At 41.5% G+C, this 12,230-nt stretch overlaps 1 protein-coding gene across 1 annotated transcript in view; it reads right to left on the bottom strand.

Moving 5' to 3' along the window:
* Window positions 1-11,933, bottom strand: part of ythdf2 (YTH N6-methyladenosine RNA binding protein F2) — a 29,160-nt gene extending 17,227 nt beyond the window's left edge. Inside the window, exons 1-3 of the mRNA XM_060934753.1 lie at window positions 11,516-11,933; window positions 8,315-8,394; window positions 5,236-6,843 (exon numbers count right to left, since the gene is read on the bottom strand). Of these exons, the coding sequence (XP_060790736.1) occupies window positions 5,236-6,843; window positions 8,315-8,394; window positions 11,516-11,564 (1,737 nt within the window). The 5' untranslated portion in view covers window positions 11,565-11,933. The remainder of the gene's footprint in view (window positions 1-5,235; window positions 6,844-8,314; window positions 8,395-11,515) is intronic.
* Between the last annotated feature and the right edge of the window lie 297 nt (window positions 11,934-12,230).

The raw sequence follows: 12,230 nt of genomic DNA, 5'->3' as shown, positions 1-12,230 counted from the left end.
ATGCCATAATTTTTAATGAAGCAGAACACGCCGATAGACTCTTACAACTGATTTTTATGGCTCATGTACAAATAGTTTTGCAGGTGCATGTAAGCAGAACATGGACAAAACATGGTATGGTCAAAAACTGAAAACTTATTCACCACCACACCCATTTATGCTTTTTGAGCATCCCATTACAGATTTAGTCTTCTCGCGCTCTTATAATAATTTCCACTCTTCTGGGAAGGTTTTCTACTGGTTAACAAACTGTAGCTTTTCACCTGCCTCCCAATCTCTCTCTCACACAATTTATCACCAGGGCAAACTAAAATACAGCGGTGCTGAAATACTCTGATTACAGGCAATTAAACTGGCACTTAAAAAGTGACATCACAGAGGGACACAAAAGGTGATTTGTCTTCACCATGACTGATTGATATGCTGTGATGCCACATGCACCAACTGCCTTCAAATACTGATTGTACACTTTAATATGACGCTTGTTATTAGTCCTATAAAACACTTTGTGATACCAAAAATAAGAAAAATATCCTAAAAACAAAAACAAGGCTACCGTGAAGTCTAAATGCAGCTGAAACAAGACGAATCCATCATTCCAGCGTCCTCTTTGGAGTTTCACGTTGCAATAATCTGTTTAAAACTCATGAAATTCTCGTGGTATTTTTCAAATGCAACAACCCACAAAGATTTTTGTTTTAGTCCAACATTTGAAAATGCACAGCTTTGTACAGCGATAACACTATCTCAAGATTCTATCCTTGCAACAAATTCATACTGCTTTCAAAGAACTCGTACCAGTTTCCAAGCAGGGCTGTAACGATACATCATGCAATGATAGATTGCAATACAAATTTAACGATTCGAATCGAGGAAATAATGAATCGTCATCTGTAATTGCATTGTTTAGACAGTAGAGATGGCAATAAAACAAAAGGAATTAACGCGACTTCAACTTAGGCAAAAGTAACACAGCTCTAATGCTGCAAAAACATCTAATACGGGAAAGAACTGTTGTGTGATTGACTCCAAATAGATTTAACAAGATAGAGCCCTCCCTCTTTTTTTTAATATAAACAGACTGCTGAAAGCTAAAGAAAGGAGAGGAAAATTCAGGTAGTTTTATGTTTAAGCCTGACTACAGTCTTTACGAACATTTGTGAACGGTTATTAAGAAAAGGCCTACTTTTTTCCACTTTGTAAAAATCAAAGAAATATTCTACTTAAGCCATTATATTTTACTCCAGCCTTTACCAATGTTTGTAAAAAATATTGCTGAAACAAAAGTACTTAAAAATAACATTCACATTAATAAAAGTATAGGAAAATAAAATGATGCATTTTATGGTAAAATCTATCATTTAGTTTTTTTAAAACAAAAATAGCGACAAAATCAAATCGTGAACGCTGAACTGTATGAATCATGACATACCTGTTTCAAAAGTATTCAATTCAAACACATTCAATTAAAAAACAAAACAAGATGAAGTCATAAAACAAAAAATCTGTTTTGCTCTCTTTCTTCATGTGTTTGTCTAATGAGTTTTATTAATTTATTTCATTTTATTTCAGTTACTGTACAACTGGGGATATTCATAATTAACTGTTACCGACAATGAGAAAAGTAATTCAAAAACGTTTACATGGTAGAAGAAAAATAGACTATACATATCAAGTCACGCATCTACAGCCAAAATGAAACAAGCAACACCCACTACTACACACGAGATCTAGACCAGTGTCCCGACATCACATCTGCCTCATTAATGCCGCTTTTCCGCTACAAACCCGGCTGAGTCGGGCTGAGCCGTGCCGTGTCGAGCTGAGCGGGGCTATTGAAGTTGCATTTCGACTACAACCGCGCTGAACCGTGCTGGTTGGAAGTGGGTGGACACATTGGGTGGAGTTAGCGAAAGTGGGTGGACGTCACGTGATGTCGTTAAGCAGTGCAAACAGTGACATCAGTGATCTTTTAAAGCGGTAGTCTCACGACCCGAATAGTAAACAATAAACATGGAGGACATGGAGTCGTTAGTGTTGCTGGTCTTGGTTCTGTGGCTTGTTGTCACCGACAACGCCAACAGATACTGGCAAGAGCGTATAGATGAGGCGAGGTGCATAAGGCTTCAGAAATTCTCGTAATTCTTCTTCTTCCGGGTTTACGGTGTTTACAGATCCCAGCGTGCTCGCAGGGCGTGTGTGGGCATGTGAGGACACTCCTCCTCACCAATCAGTGCACAGGGGAGTGTCTGCTCACGCCCCCAGCCTCACTCGGCTCGCTTCAGCCCCACTCCAAAACCGTGCGAGTTTTAGGGGCTAAGCAGGGCTGAAGCGAGCCGAGTCGTGCTGTTCTTTGGTAGTCGAAACGCGAGCCGTGTCGGGCTGAAGTGAGCTGAAAAAGGGTAGTGGAAAAGGGCCATAAGTTACGGTCACACTACAGCTCGCGATGGGTTATTGATGAAATTGAGGCATTTTGGTGGCAATACACACGAGCTAAAAGTTATGGTCACACAGCATGTGAACACTCGACTGTCACGCCTCTGCGCGCTTGAGTCTAGCGCAACTCGTGTGGCCACGCTTGCTCACAGAGCGCGTGCTTAGGACCCGGTCGTTATGGGAAACACCAGATACTGATTTGAGCGCAATCAGCACACAGAGACACGGACACTTTTCAGAGTCTTTGCGCAGTATTATCATCGTGTTTGTTTCTAGCCATGTTTATAACACTGTTTAAATATTCTACTTTGTGTTTTGTTTTTGTAAATATCACGCCTGCTAATACTCTTCCTGCACTTTGATCCGTCTACCGCCGTCTATCTTGTAGTGCCCTGATCCCCAGATCTTTAACCCAGCCACATTAAAAAAAAAAAAATAAAAGTTGTTCTCCTTCATGCTCTTCCAGGTTTTCATGTGTAGAACGATGTCTGAATGATAACTATGTTCCTGGCTGCATTGTTAATTACTTTGAAAAAAAACCAGACAGTTGAAGGTAAACTCAGCAAAATTCCAAAACAGTACTGTTAAAAAGTAAAGGTCTGTTTCTAAAGCTTTCAGGTTTCAATGTTGGGGACATTGATAAATGAGGCTCAATCTTTTAGTAGAGTTGTGCATTTGCATAAGCTAAAATGAACTAAAAATTTCCAATTCATATTTATGCGAGTTGAAGCCAATTGTTTACATTAGTTCGTATTATCTGTAAATTTAAACACCAATGAATACCAAATTTCTCATGTAAATCAGGGGCGTAGCTAGGATTTTTCAGGGTGTGTGTCTGTCACACACTGACTGGCAGCCTGAGTGCGTTATGTAACAAAAAAATTACCATTGCTAGTTTTAGGTAGCTTAGAAAACGGCTCTTCCATTATTGCTGTTTCTTCCACGTTTTCTTGATGTGTTCTAGAAACGGCACTAAAACTTGGCTTCGAAGCCACAAAATGCAACTTTGATGGAAAAAAAAAAATGTATATAAAAAGTTGTTTACCTCTCTTCACGTCGAAAGGAGGAAAGTTTCGCTTGTTTTGACATGGCGAATTATTAACACAAGAGGAAATACTCGTAATTCACAACTAAAGAGACTGCAGCTACACTGGCAGCTTGACCATGCTTTCTAGTGCGATTGTGTTGCACTTGCGCAGAACGGTGTCAGTCCTGCGCGCCTTAGCTCGTGCACCTGAAGGCGCGCCTTGGGCATGCGCACGCCTAACGAGCTCCGGCATGCGCGCCGTTAACAAAGAACACCTGTCTTTAATCAATGAAGTATGTTTAGGCTATTTAAGGACCGCACCCATGCAAGGACGATGCAAAGTATTACGCCGCGTCTAGGAACGTGAAAAATCCGAAAAATAAATTTCTTCATTGGGAAAATCGGAGATTTTCAAGAGTTTTGTCAAATATCCGGATTTCCGGGTAAATCCGGAAGACTTTCATCTAGAATAACTTGCTTGTTTGCTGAACACAAACATGGCAATAAGTTCTTGTGTTAATGGACCAGACTACACTTTTAGATCATTAATCCCTTTTGACTGAGAATGTCCTGCATACATGGTTTGGCTTCTGGCAAATCCATAAAGTTTTAAATACAACACCTACAATTAAACACAGTTTGTTTTTACTGCGTTTATTTAATTCCTGAGCTCCCATCTGTAACAGGGAGTGATGTCGCATCCCATTAATACGCTTTACAATAGATTATTAGATTCTAATAGAACAGATGAGCCAAAATAATTGGGGATCTTTTTTAATGGGCCCGACTGGTTACAAGTATGAATAGGTGGGCCTCAAAGTAGAAAAGGTCAAGAACCCCTGATCTAGACTATTACACCAGTTCTACACAACACACACTGTGCTGGAGGATTCAATACGTGTTTTAGTTTTGTTAATCTGCTTCTGTTCATCAGAAACTCAGGCTACTAGTCGCCATTTATTAAAATATTTTTCATGTAGGCCTATTGGTCCATTTTATTCTGTTCATTAACTCCGTTCACAGCAGTGCTGAAGGTGTGCCATGTGACAATGTGGGAATCATGTTCTGTCGTTAAAATAAACCTCTTCTTATACAAATACATTTTTTTAAATGGATCCCAGACGTTCATCCATTTGAAATAGCACGTTCATCTTGTTGCTTAACGAGCGTTGGCTAGCCGCCAGAAAAGATTTAAAATAAAAGTATCCATATGTATAAACACTTGTTTGGCTGGCACTAGGGCAATATAAATAAAGGTAATGTCTTGCACAGCAGTTGCTTTTGCACAGCTTACTGACGCGTTTCAAGTCACTGAAAACCACATATTGCCAAATGAGATAAAAACAAAATGCATTCAAATTATGTAGGAATATTCAAAACTCCCTTGTTTTATGCTTCAAACTTTTGTTGTGAAGTTGTATAAGCATGCAGAGTATCAAATATAAAAAGGTCATTCTTCCCTACTAAAAGACCACCACTAAAAAAAAAAAAAAAAAAAAAAGGTTGCAGTTCATATCTACCTCCTCTACCCCAGCAATGTCACAACCCCAACCGCTTTACTTACAGCACTGCCATTCATTATTAAATGTCTATATTTTTGTTGAAGGCAATGTTCATTTTAGTGACCGATACAAAAGACAGTTCATGGAGAACGGTGGCAAAATGACAATGTTGGTCAAAACTCCTGCAAACTCCCACACCGTGAGTTATTTATACAAGCTCAACCACAGTCTAGACAACTTTATTTCACTTCTGCAAGTGTGAATGATTACCTTTTTAACACTCTCCTCCTCCTCCTGGCGCTTCTCGTAGTGCGAGAAGTCGTCAAAGATAGAGGTGGTGTGCTTGTACCCCGCAATGATCTTGAGCACTTGCCGTGCCTTGTCGAGCGGGACCTCCTGCGTGTCACGCGAATTGGTCACTGGCTTGTTCTCGTTGTTCTCCAGACGGATGTGACGCAGCTGGCTGTTGGGCACATCCTTGACGAAGATCCAGCGCACGTCGAAACGACCCTTCCACTTATCCTGCGACCACACGCCGGCGCACGTGTTGTAGTCCACGGGTGAGCGCATTTCAGCCACGCCACAGAAGTGACCGCTACCGTTGACGCTGAAAAGTAGGTACAGGGGGCCCTTTCCGCCCAGAGAGCGGTATGCTGCATCCAGCCTCTTGTTGCCATGCTCCGTGCTGCACCACACGTTGTACTTGATTGAGCGGTGGATGTCGTCCTCTGAATAGCTCTTTATAATAAACACACGTCCCTGCTTGGGGTTCCAGTCAAAGTCCTTCGGATTGTAGTTGTTGACAAGGCGCAGCTTCTCAAGGACCGGGTGTGGCTCTGGTGGCACACTGACTCCACCTATTCCAGCACTGGGAGGGGACTGGCTGGCACCGCCTGCTGCGTCTCCAAAGCCGTTGGCACGGTTACGTGGAGGGACCCAGCGGGTCGGTTGAGAAGGTTGTGGTGGAGGGGGTGGGCCTTGAAGTTGGGGCGGAGCCATACCTGGTTGCCCATTAGGAGCTTGGGGATGCTGTCCTAAGGCAACAGCAGGGGGGGGTGCAAGCTGTCCGTTGGTGAGGGGAAGCTGCGGTACCCCTCCAGCAGGTGCAGCTGGTTGAGGAGAGGCCTGATTGGGTGGCTGTCCATTGGTGGGCAATACCGGCTGTTGGGGTGTTGCTGCTTTTGGCACCGCCCCTTTGTTGTCCCATGTGCCAATATCCATGTTGTGTTTGATTGGTGGAGGGGGAAGGTTTGAACCCCCCAAGGTGCCTTTAGTCTTGATCTTAGGCTGGGGTTTGGCAGGCTTGCTGGCGATGTCCGCCCAGGATGCCACTTTGGCAGGTGCAACGGAAGGTCCGGGCATGCTGGGAGCTGCTGATACCTGATTCAAAGGTCCTCCAGGAAGTCCAGAACCAACAACTTTAGGTGTCATGTCTCCTGCCCCGATCTTAAGCCCTGCCATACCCTGGTCCAAACTGTTCATCCCTACAGCCTTGTTAAGAGGCTCATTGGCGGTGAACGGAGACTGTCCATCAATCACAGCACCCCCAAGCGAGCTGGGTGCGTAGGCATAACTCTGTGTGGACTGTCCCTGAGAGCTGCTGCTCCCCCAGGCAGAGAAGTCAATCCCACTGGGGAAAAAGTTGAAACCATGCTGACCCAAGAAAGGGTTGCTCCCAAGTGCCCCTGACTGGCCAAACATGGCGTCCGGGAGGAAGTGGTGCTCCCCATTGCTAAGCTGTCCATAAGAGGCCAGGTAAGGCATGGGAGGATCACCACCTGTGGACCACGCTGCTTCATTAAGCGAGTAGGTGAATCCTATGGAGGGGCTATAGTAGCTAGGCATATAGGAGTCGGACATGGCCGTATATGCATTGCTCTGCAAGGAAGGAGAAACAATCCATTAATAAACAAACATTAGCAAATATATAAAATGTTTAAAAACCTCATTCTAACATGGTACAAATAATTCCATTCTCTGACCAAACAGGTAACGCATATCCATGTTATTCAGTTCATTAACACACCCTTTTTGAACAAACACCAAAACGTGCAGGACAGTAAGGCTTTGGACAAAAATAATTTAGGTTTAAGCTTGCAAAGCAAAAATTAAGTCCTCATACAACTCACTAAGATCCTCAAAGGAATCCTTTAGACTGCATCTGCAGGTAGAGGAGAGTCCCTGTTCATTTTCACAAGGTGTGATTAGCAATTATGCAGCCCCACCTCATTTTTAGCAAATCTCAATGCGCTCGGTCACACATTTCAGCTGACTCGGGTTTCTGGCATTTGTGTACCGAATGCCACTGTTTCAACATGAGATAAGGGCACTGAAAGGGTTATGCTGTAAAGCTACAAGAATTCAGTGTTGATGCCATATCGATCTCATCTCTAAGTGTCACAGTATATAGGTGAAAATAAACAGCTTCGAGTCTGGCATTCAGGGTAGAATAAATGTAGGAGTAAGCAGATTTTGTATTTGAGATTGAAGATTTATAAATACATTCGACCAACTAAGTACAATGTAATGCAGGAAGAGTCTCCAGAGCAGCGATTCAAGGTGTGGAGGTAAAAACCTAAAGCTTTTCTTCTTTGTACATTCTTTGATTTAACATGGGACACACAGAAAAGAGAACGGGCAAGTTTATTTATGGGTCTGGGTACATATTTATGACACAAGGAAGAAATGGGGGCAAAAAAATTGACTACAGGGGAACCTGGAGATCCTTTTTTCCTTGGTTTCTAAACAGACAGTAACATTCTGAGAGTTGCTATATAAATTTGATTTAATAAAAAAAAAATCTAAACAGACAGTAACATTCTGAGAGTTGCTATATAAATTTGATTTAATAAAAAAAAAAAAAAAAACCCGTGTGTGTGTGTATGTATATATATATATATATATATATATATATATATATATATACACACACACACACACACGCACTATACAACTAAATAGACACAGATGCTGTGCATGACCACTATACTTCTGCCTCTGGTCTCTTTTCCCACAATTTGCAAAAAGAGTAGGCTACCAAAGGGTAGCTTTCACCAAAAATGTGACCATAAAGACCAAACGTAAACATAGAGAAACTAATCAAAGACTTGTTTCGTGCATCCTTCATGTTGGGGAAAAAAACGTATGCACCTTGTGCATACTCTGAATTGTTAATTTCCAATGAAACAGTGAACAATGTGGTTACAGCATATTCTATTCAGGAAACAAAGGCCCATGACCAGGATGCAATTAAGGAGGATAATAGACACCGAACAAGGAGCTACAATAGTTGAGTCACCATTTGTGTCTCCAGGCTCCCTCTATTGTGTGGATGTGTAACAGGACCTACCTGTCTGGGCTGAGCATTCAGATAAGGCTCAAACTCATCATCATTTAAAGTCTCCTTTTGGGCAACAGCTCCGTTTTGCACTGAAAGATGGAAAGAAGAGAGGTTACTGAGCACAGTCTACATATACTGAACCTCAGCTATAACCACACACAAATTCCATTTTTACCTCAAACACAATTTCACAAGTGACGTGTGCGAGAAGTGAAATGTATCTCAAAATATATGACCCAAAAGGAAAAAAAAAGTTAATCCATGCATTTCACGTAAGAGAAAAATCATGTGCTGGGTTTTCAACCCTTATATTTGTGGCTTATGAAAATCGTTGCCTGCTGCAGGTTAAAATACCAATTTTCTTTGTGGTTTGGAAAGTAAAACAGGGAGATAAAAATCACGCCAGGCAGGTCCATGTTGCAGGAAGCACACAAGAAAAGACAACAGTAAAGTTCTGAACAAGAATTAACCCCCCCTGAGTTTAAGTTCATGTCAACTCTTTAATCATGCTTTAATTATTTACATTAAAAAAAACCCAAAGATTTCAATATATTACGGAAACACATGTTAATGTCTACAATCACACATGCTCAGACTGCTAGCTGAACAAAAAGGCACAAAAAACACAGACCTGTTTTATTACACACAAATTTTAAACCCTACACGAGTGATCCTGATTATACACTGATGATGCATGACTAACAACGTAAAATTGGTAGAGATTCAGATCAATCACCATCAGCACTGTGTGTTACTCTAGTTATTACAAGCATAATTAAGCTGTCATTTACACTGAACTGTTTTTAACCCATACACTCTGCTCATGTCAGAAAGTACCTGCTTAATATACTTTAATTAAACTAATGCTTAACTATACTAAAAATGTTTGGAACTTTTATCTAAAGCGATCATGACCAGTTCACTTTTGGTTCATGTGTCATTACTCTCCATGTCGATACCTGTTCTCTCTCTCACACACAGCTAAATATGACACATGGCTGTGTGTCTCCAATGTTCTTATAAAAACACCTGGGTCATGGATCAAACGTTTTCTGTTCATGACTCATGAACACTGCATTCATTTCCAAGTGAACAGAACCCAAGGATTGTTACGACCAACAAAACTAAGGGTAGTATCTCACTGCGCTAAGACAGCCCACGACTAGTTGGAGACCCAACAACTGCGATATCTGAATTAGTGACAATTTTCACTTGGAATCACACTGAATTGATATTCGCATATTTTACCACAATTGTTGTGTCTCAAACTAGTTGCAGGCTGTCGCAGCCTGGCTTTCCGTCGGCAGACAGGGAATTCGAGGAAGCCTCATGGAAACCGACTTGAGAAGGGTTCGCGATGGATTTGCGGCTACTCTGAGAGAAATTTTGTCGCACGAATCTTTTGAACAATGTCCAAAATTTCAGCGATGAAGGAGCGTCACTTTGCGACTCATGTGAGGAAATTGAGAAGCCCCACGAATGTTTCAAGACACTTTTGAAACTCTCTCGCGAATGACGTTGGCAAGCTGTCGCAGCCCACTGAGATACTGGCTTAAGAATAAAACAGTTATTTTACCATGGTGCTCAAAAAGTTTCACTTGTTTTCACTCTTGGAGTTCAAACTTCATGAGTAAAAAACCTTAAGCAATTAAATAATAATAAAACACTGCCTGATATGTTTATTTAAATAGTTAAATTTATTCAGAAGTCAGTGCTGTGATTATTAAGAGGTGATTTATATACGGGTTGTTTTACAATCAGGGTACAAAGTTTGTGTCAAAATTCAAACTGATTCAAACTGGTTCTTGTACCAGTTTAAGTGAAGGACAAGTTAAAGAACAGATTTCAGGTCATTTTTTGACGCGTGTATGATAGTTTTGTGCAATCTGCTATAAGATAAAGAAGATTAAGTGTAGCTTGAAGCAGGGCTGGGAGAAACAAATGAAGTGATTCTCGGAGAGGACTTTTTTTTTGACAATTCAGAATCCACTACTTCCATAGTGCTTTTAAATATAAGGCTGTAAGCTTTGTGCTAGTTGTCTCTAATATTTATGTCCCAATATCTTGACCACATTTTAGGATGAAAAATCATTTTAGATATGTTATTTCATATTGAAAAATTAGCTGTCTCGGAGAGGACGTTTTTTTGACACAATTACATACTAATTTGATCAAAATAGTCTGAAAACTTACTGGCATTCCACATTAAAACTTTATGTTTCCAATGATATGGAACCAAATATGTGTTTTATGGTATAAAGAATGATTTAAGTGCATCCCTTTTGGAGCTACCTGTGGTCAAAAAAGCACTTTTTCTAAATGACACGACTAATTTTGCTAAATATATGACATATTGCCATACATTCACCAAAAATAACGTTATCACCAATTTTTTTTTTTGCATGGTAAATAGAGTTATCACAGGGCTACAATAAACAACCAAGTTTATTTAGTCAAGCCTTTTGATATTGAAGATAATAAGTGTTAAATGTGATTTTTAGCTTGCGTACCCTGATTGTAAAACAACCCGTACTGTCAGATACTCTGAGGTGCACAGATTTGGAAAGAGGAGGGTTTATAATAATCCATGATTTTACACTTTATGAAATGTGTACTACACAGGGACTATTTGAGACTGAAGCCATGTCAGTCAGTCAAAGTAACGACAGCTAGCATGCAGTTTTGACTAGCTGTCGATTACCAAACAAAAAACACTTACTAACCTGTCAAAAAAGATCCATAAAAAGTTGGCCAACTTTGTATTTTTATACAAACGGGGGTTTAAAAGCATTTAATTTCCCCTGAGTTAGAGGAGCATGGTTAACTACACATCACTGAGAGAGAGCGAACTTCCTCAGAGCCGCTAAACCTGGCCTGACCGTTAGCAACTTTAGCGAGCTAATTAGCTCCCTCACACGGGCTCGTAAGGAAGGCACTGCTCCGATAACCGAGACTAACAGCAAACATGTCGACTAAATACGTCAGAAAAAAGAAAAAGACAGGGAGCGTATTTGCTAGACAGAGTGAGGAGTCTGCGAGTGTTTAAGTGAGTTGGAGAAAATGGAGTAAACTACAAGGCCTACGTGCTAGTCGTGTAGTTAGCATTAGCGTTAGCATTAGCGCGGATCCTGAGCCCCCACGCGCACAAGCCGCCACACTGCAACTTCACGCCTTCTCACTCCGTGTGTGTGCGCGCGCGCGCGTGCTTACCTTTGTTTCCTTGGCCTTTCGGTCTCTGGATTGGGTCCAGGTGATTCATGAAGGTTTGAGTTGTGAGGATGAAAAGAAGGGAAAATAAAAGAGATTTATATTGACCCGTGAGTCGGACAGCAGGTGGTCAGGCCTACCGCTGCACTGCTGAGAGAGAGAGAGAGTCACTGCTAACTACGGCGCTCGTAAAACCTTCATAAAGTGCCTCTCTTTACCTGTCCCACAAGGCTGCTGGCTGACATTTCTTTCTCCCCGGAGCTTGCGTACTTAATTTCGGTTTTTTATTTTTTTCTAAGTCAGTGCAGCAAGGTATAGAAAATATCTTAGAGAGTTAGCCAAGTGCCCGTGTCTGTCTAAAGAGCTTAAAGTGTCTACACAATGGCGGGCTACACTTCCTCTGCCGAAAGAACGCTTTTTCCTACCCGGATTTGGTCAAATCCCGCCTCTTGATTGATGATTGGCTACTGATTGACGCTCATAGTCAGTCTGACCAATCAACAACCGAAATCACAAGACTCCAGCCAATCGGAATCCGGAGTGTTTTTTTTTCTTTTTTGGAACCCAGGTGGGAAAATAATGTTGTGCGTAAGAGACTTGACTTCAATATGGCTGAGCAGGCTCGAGACTCGGTCGGTGGGGGAGGCTCGGAGGAGGCGCTGGTTTACTATAACAGACTCGCGCCATCTAGCGGCTAGGAGTCACTTTACAGCGTCGA

Source organism: Neoarius graeffei, chromosome 11, assembly GCF_027579695.1.
Source record: "Neoarius graeffei isolate fNeoGra1 chromosome 11, fNeoGra1.pri, whole genome shotgun sequence".
Lineage (NCBI taxonomy): Eukaryota > Metazoa > Chordata > Actinopteri > Siluriformes > Ariidae > Neoarius > Neoarius graeffei.
Note: the sequence above shows the minus strand (reverse complement) of the source record. Positions and strands in the feature narration are given on the sequence as shown.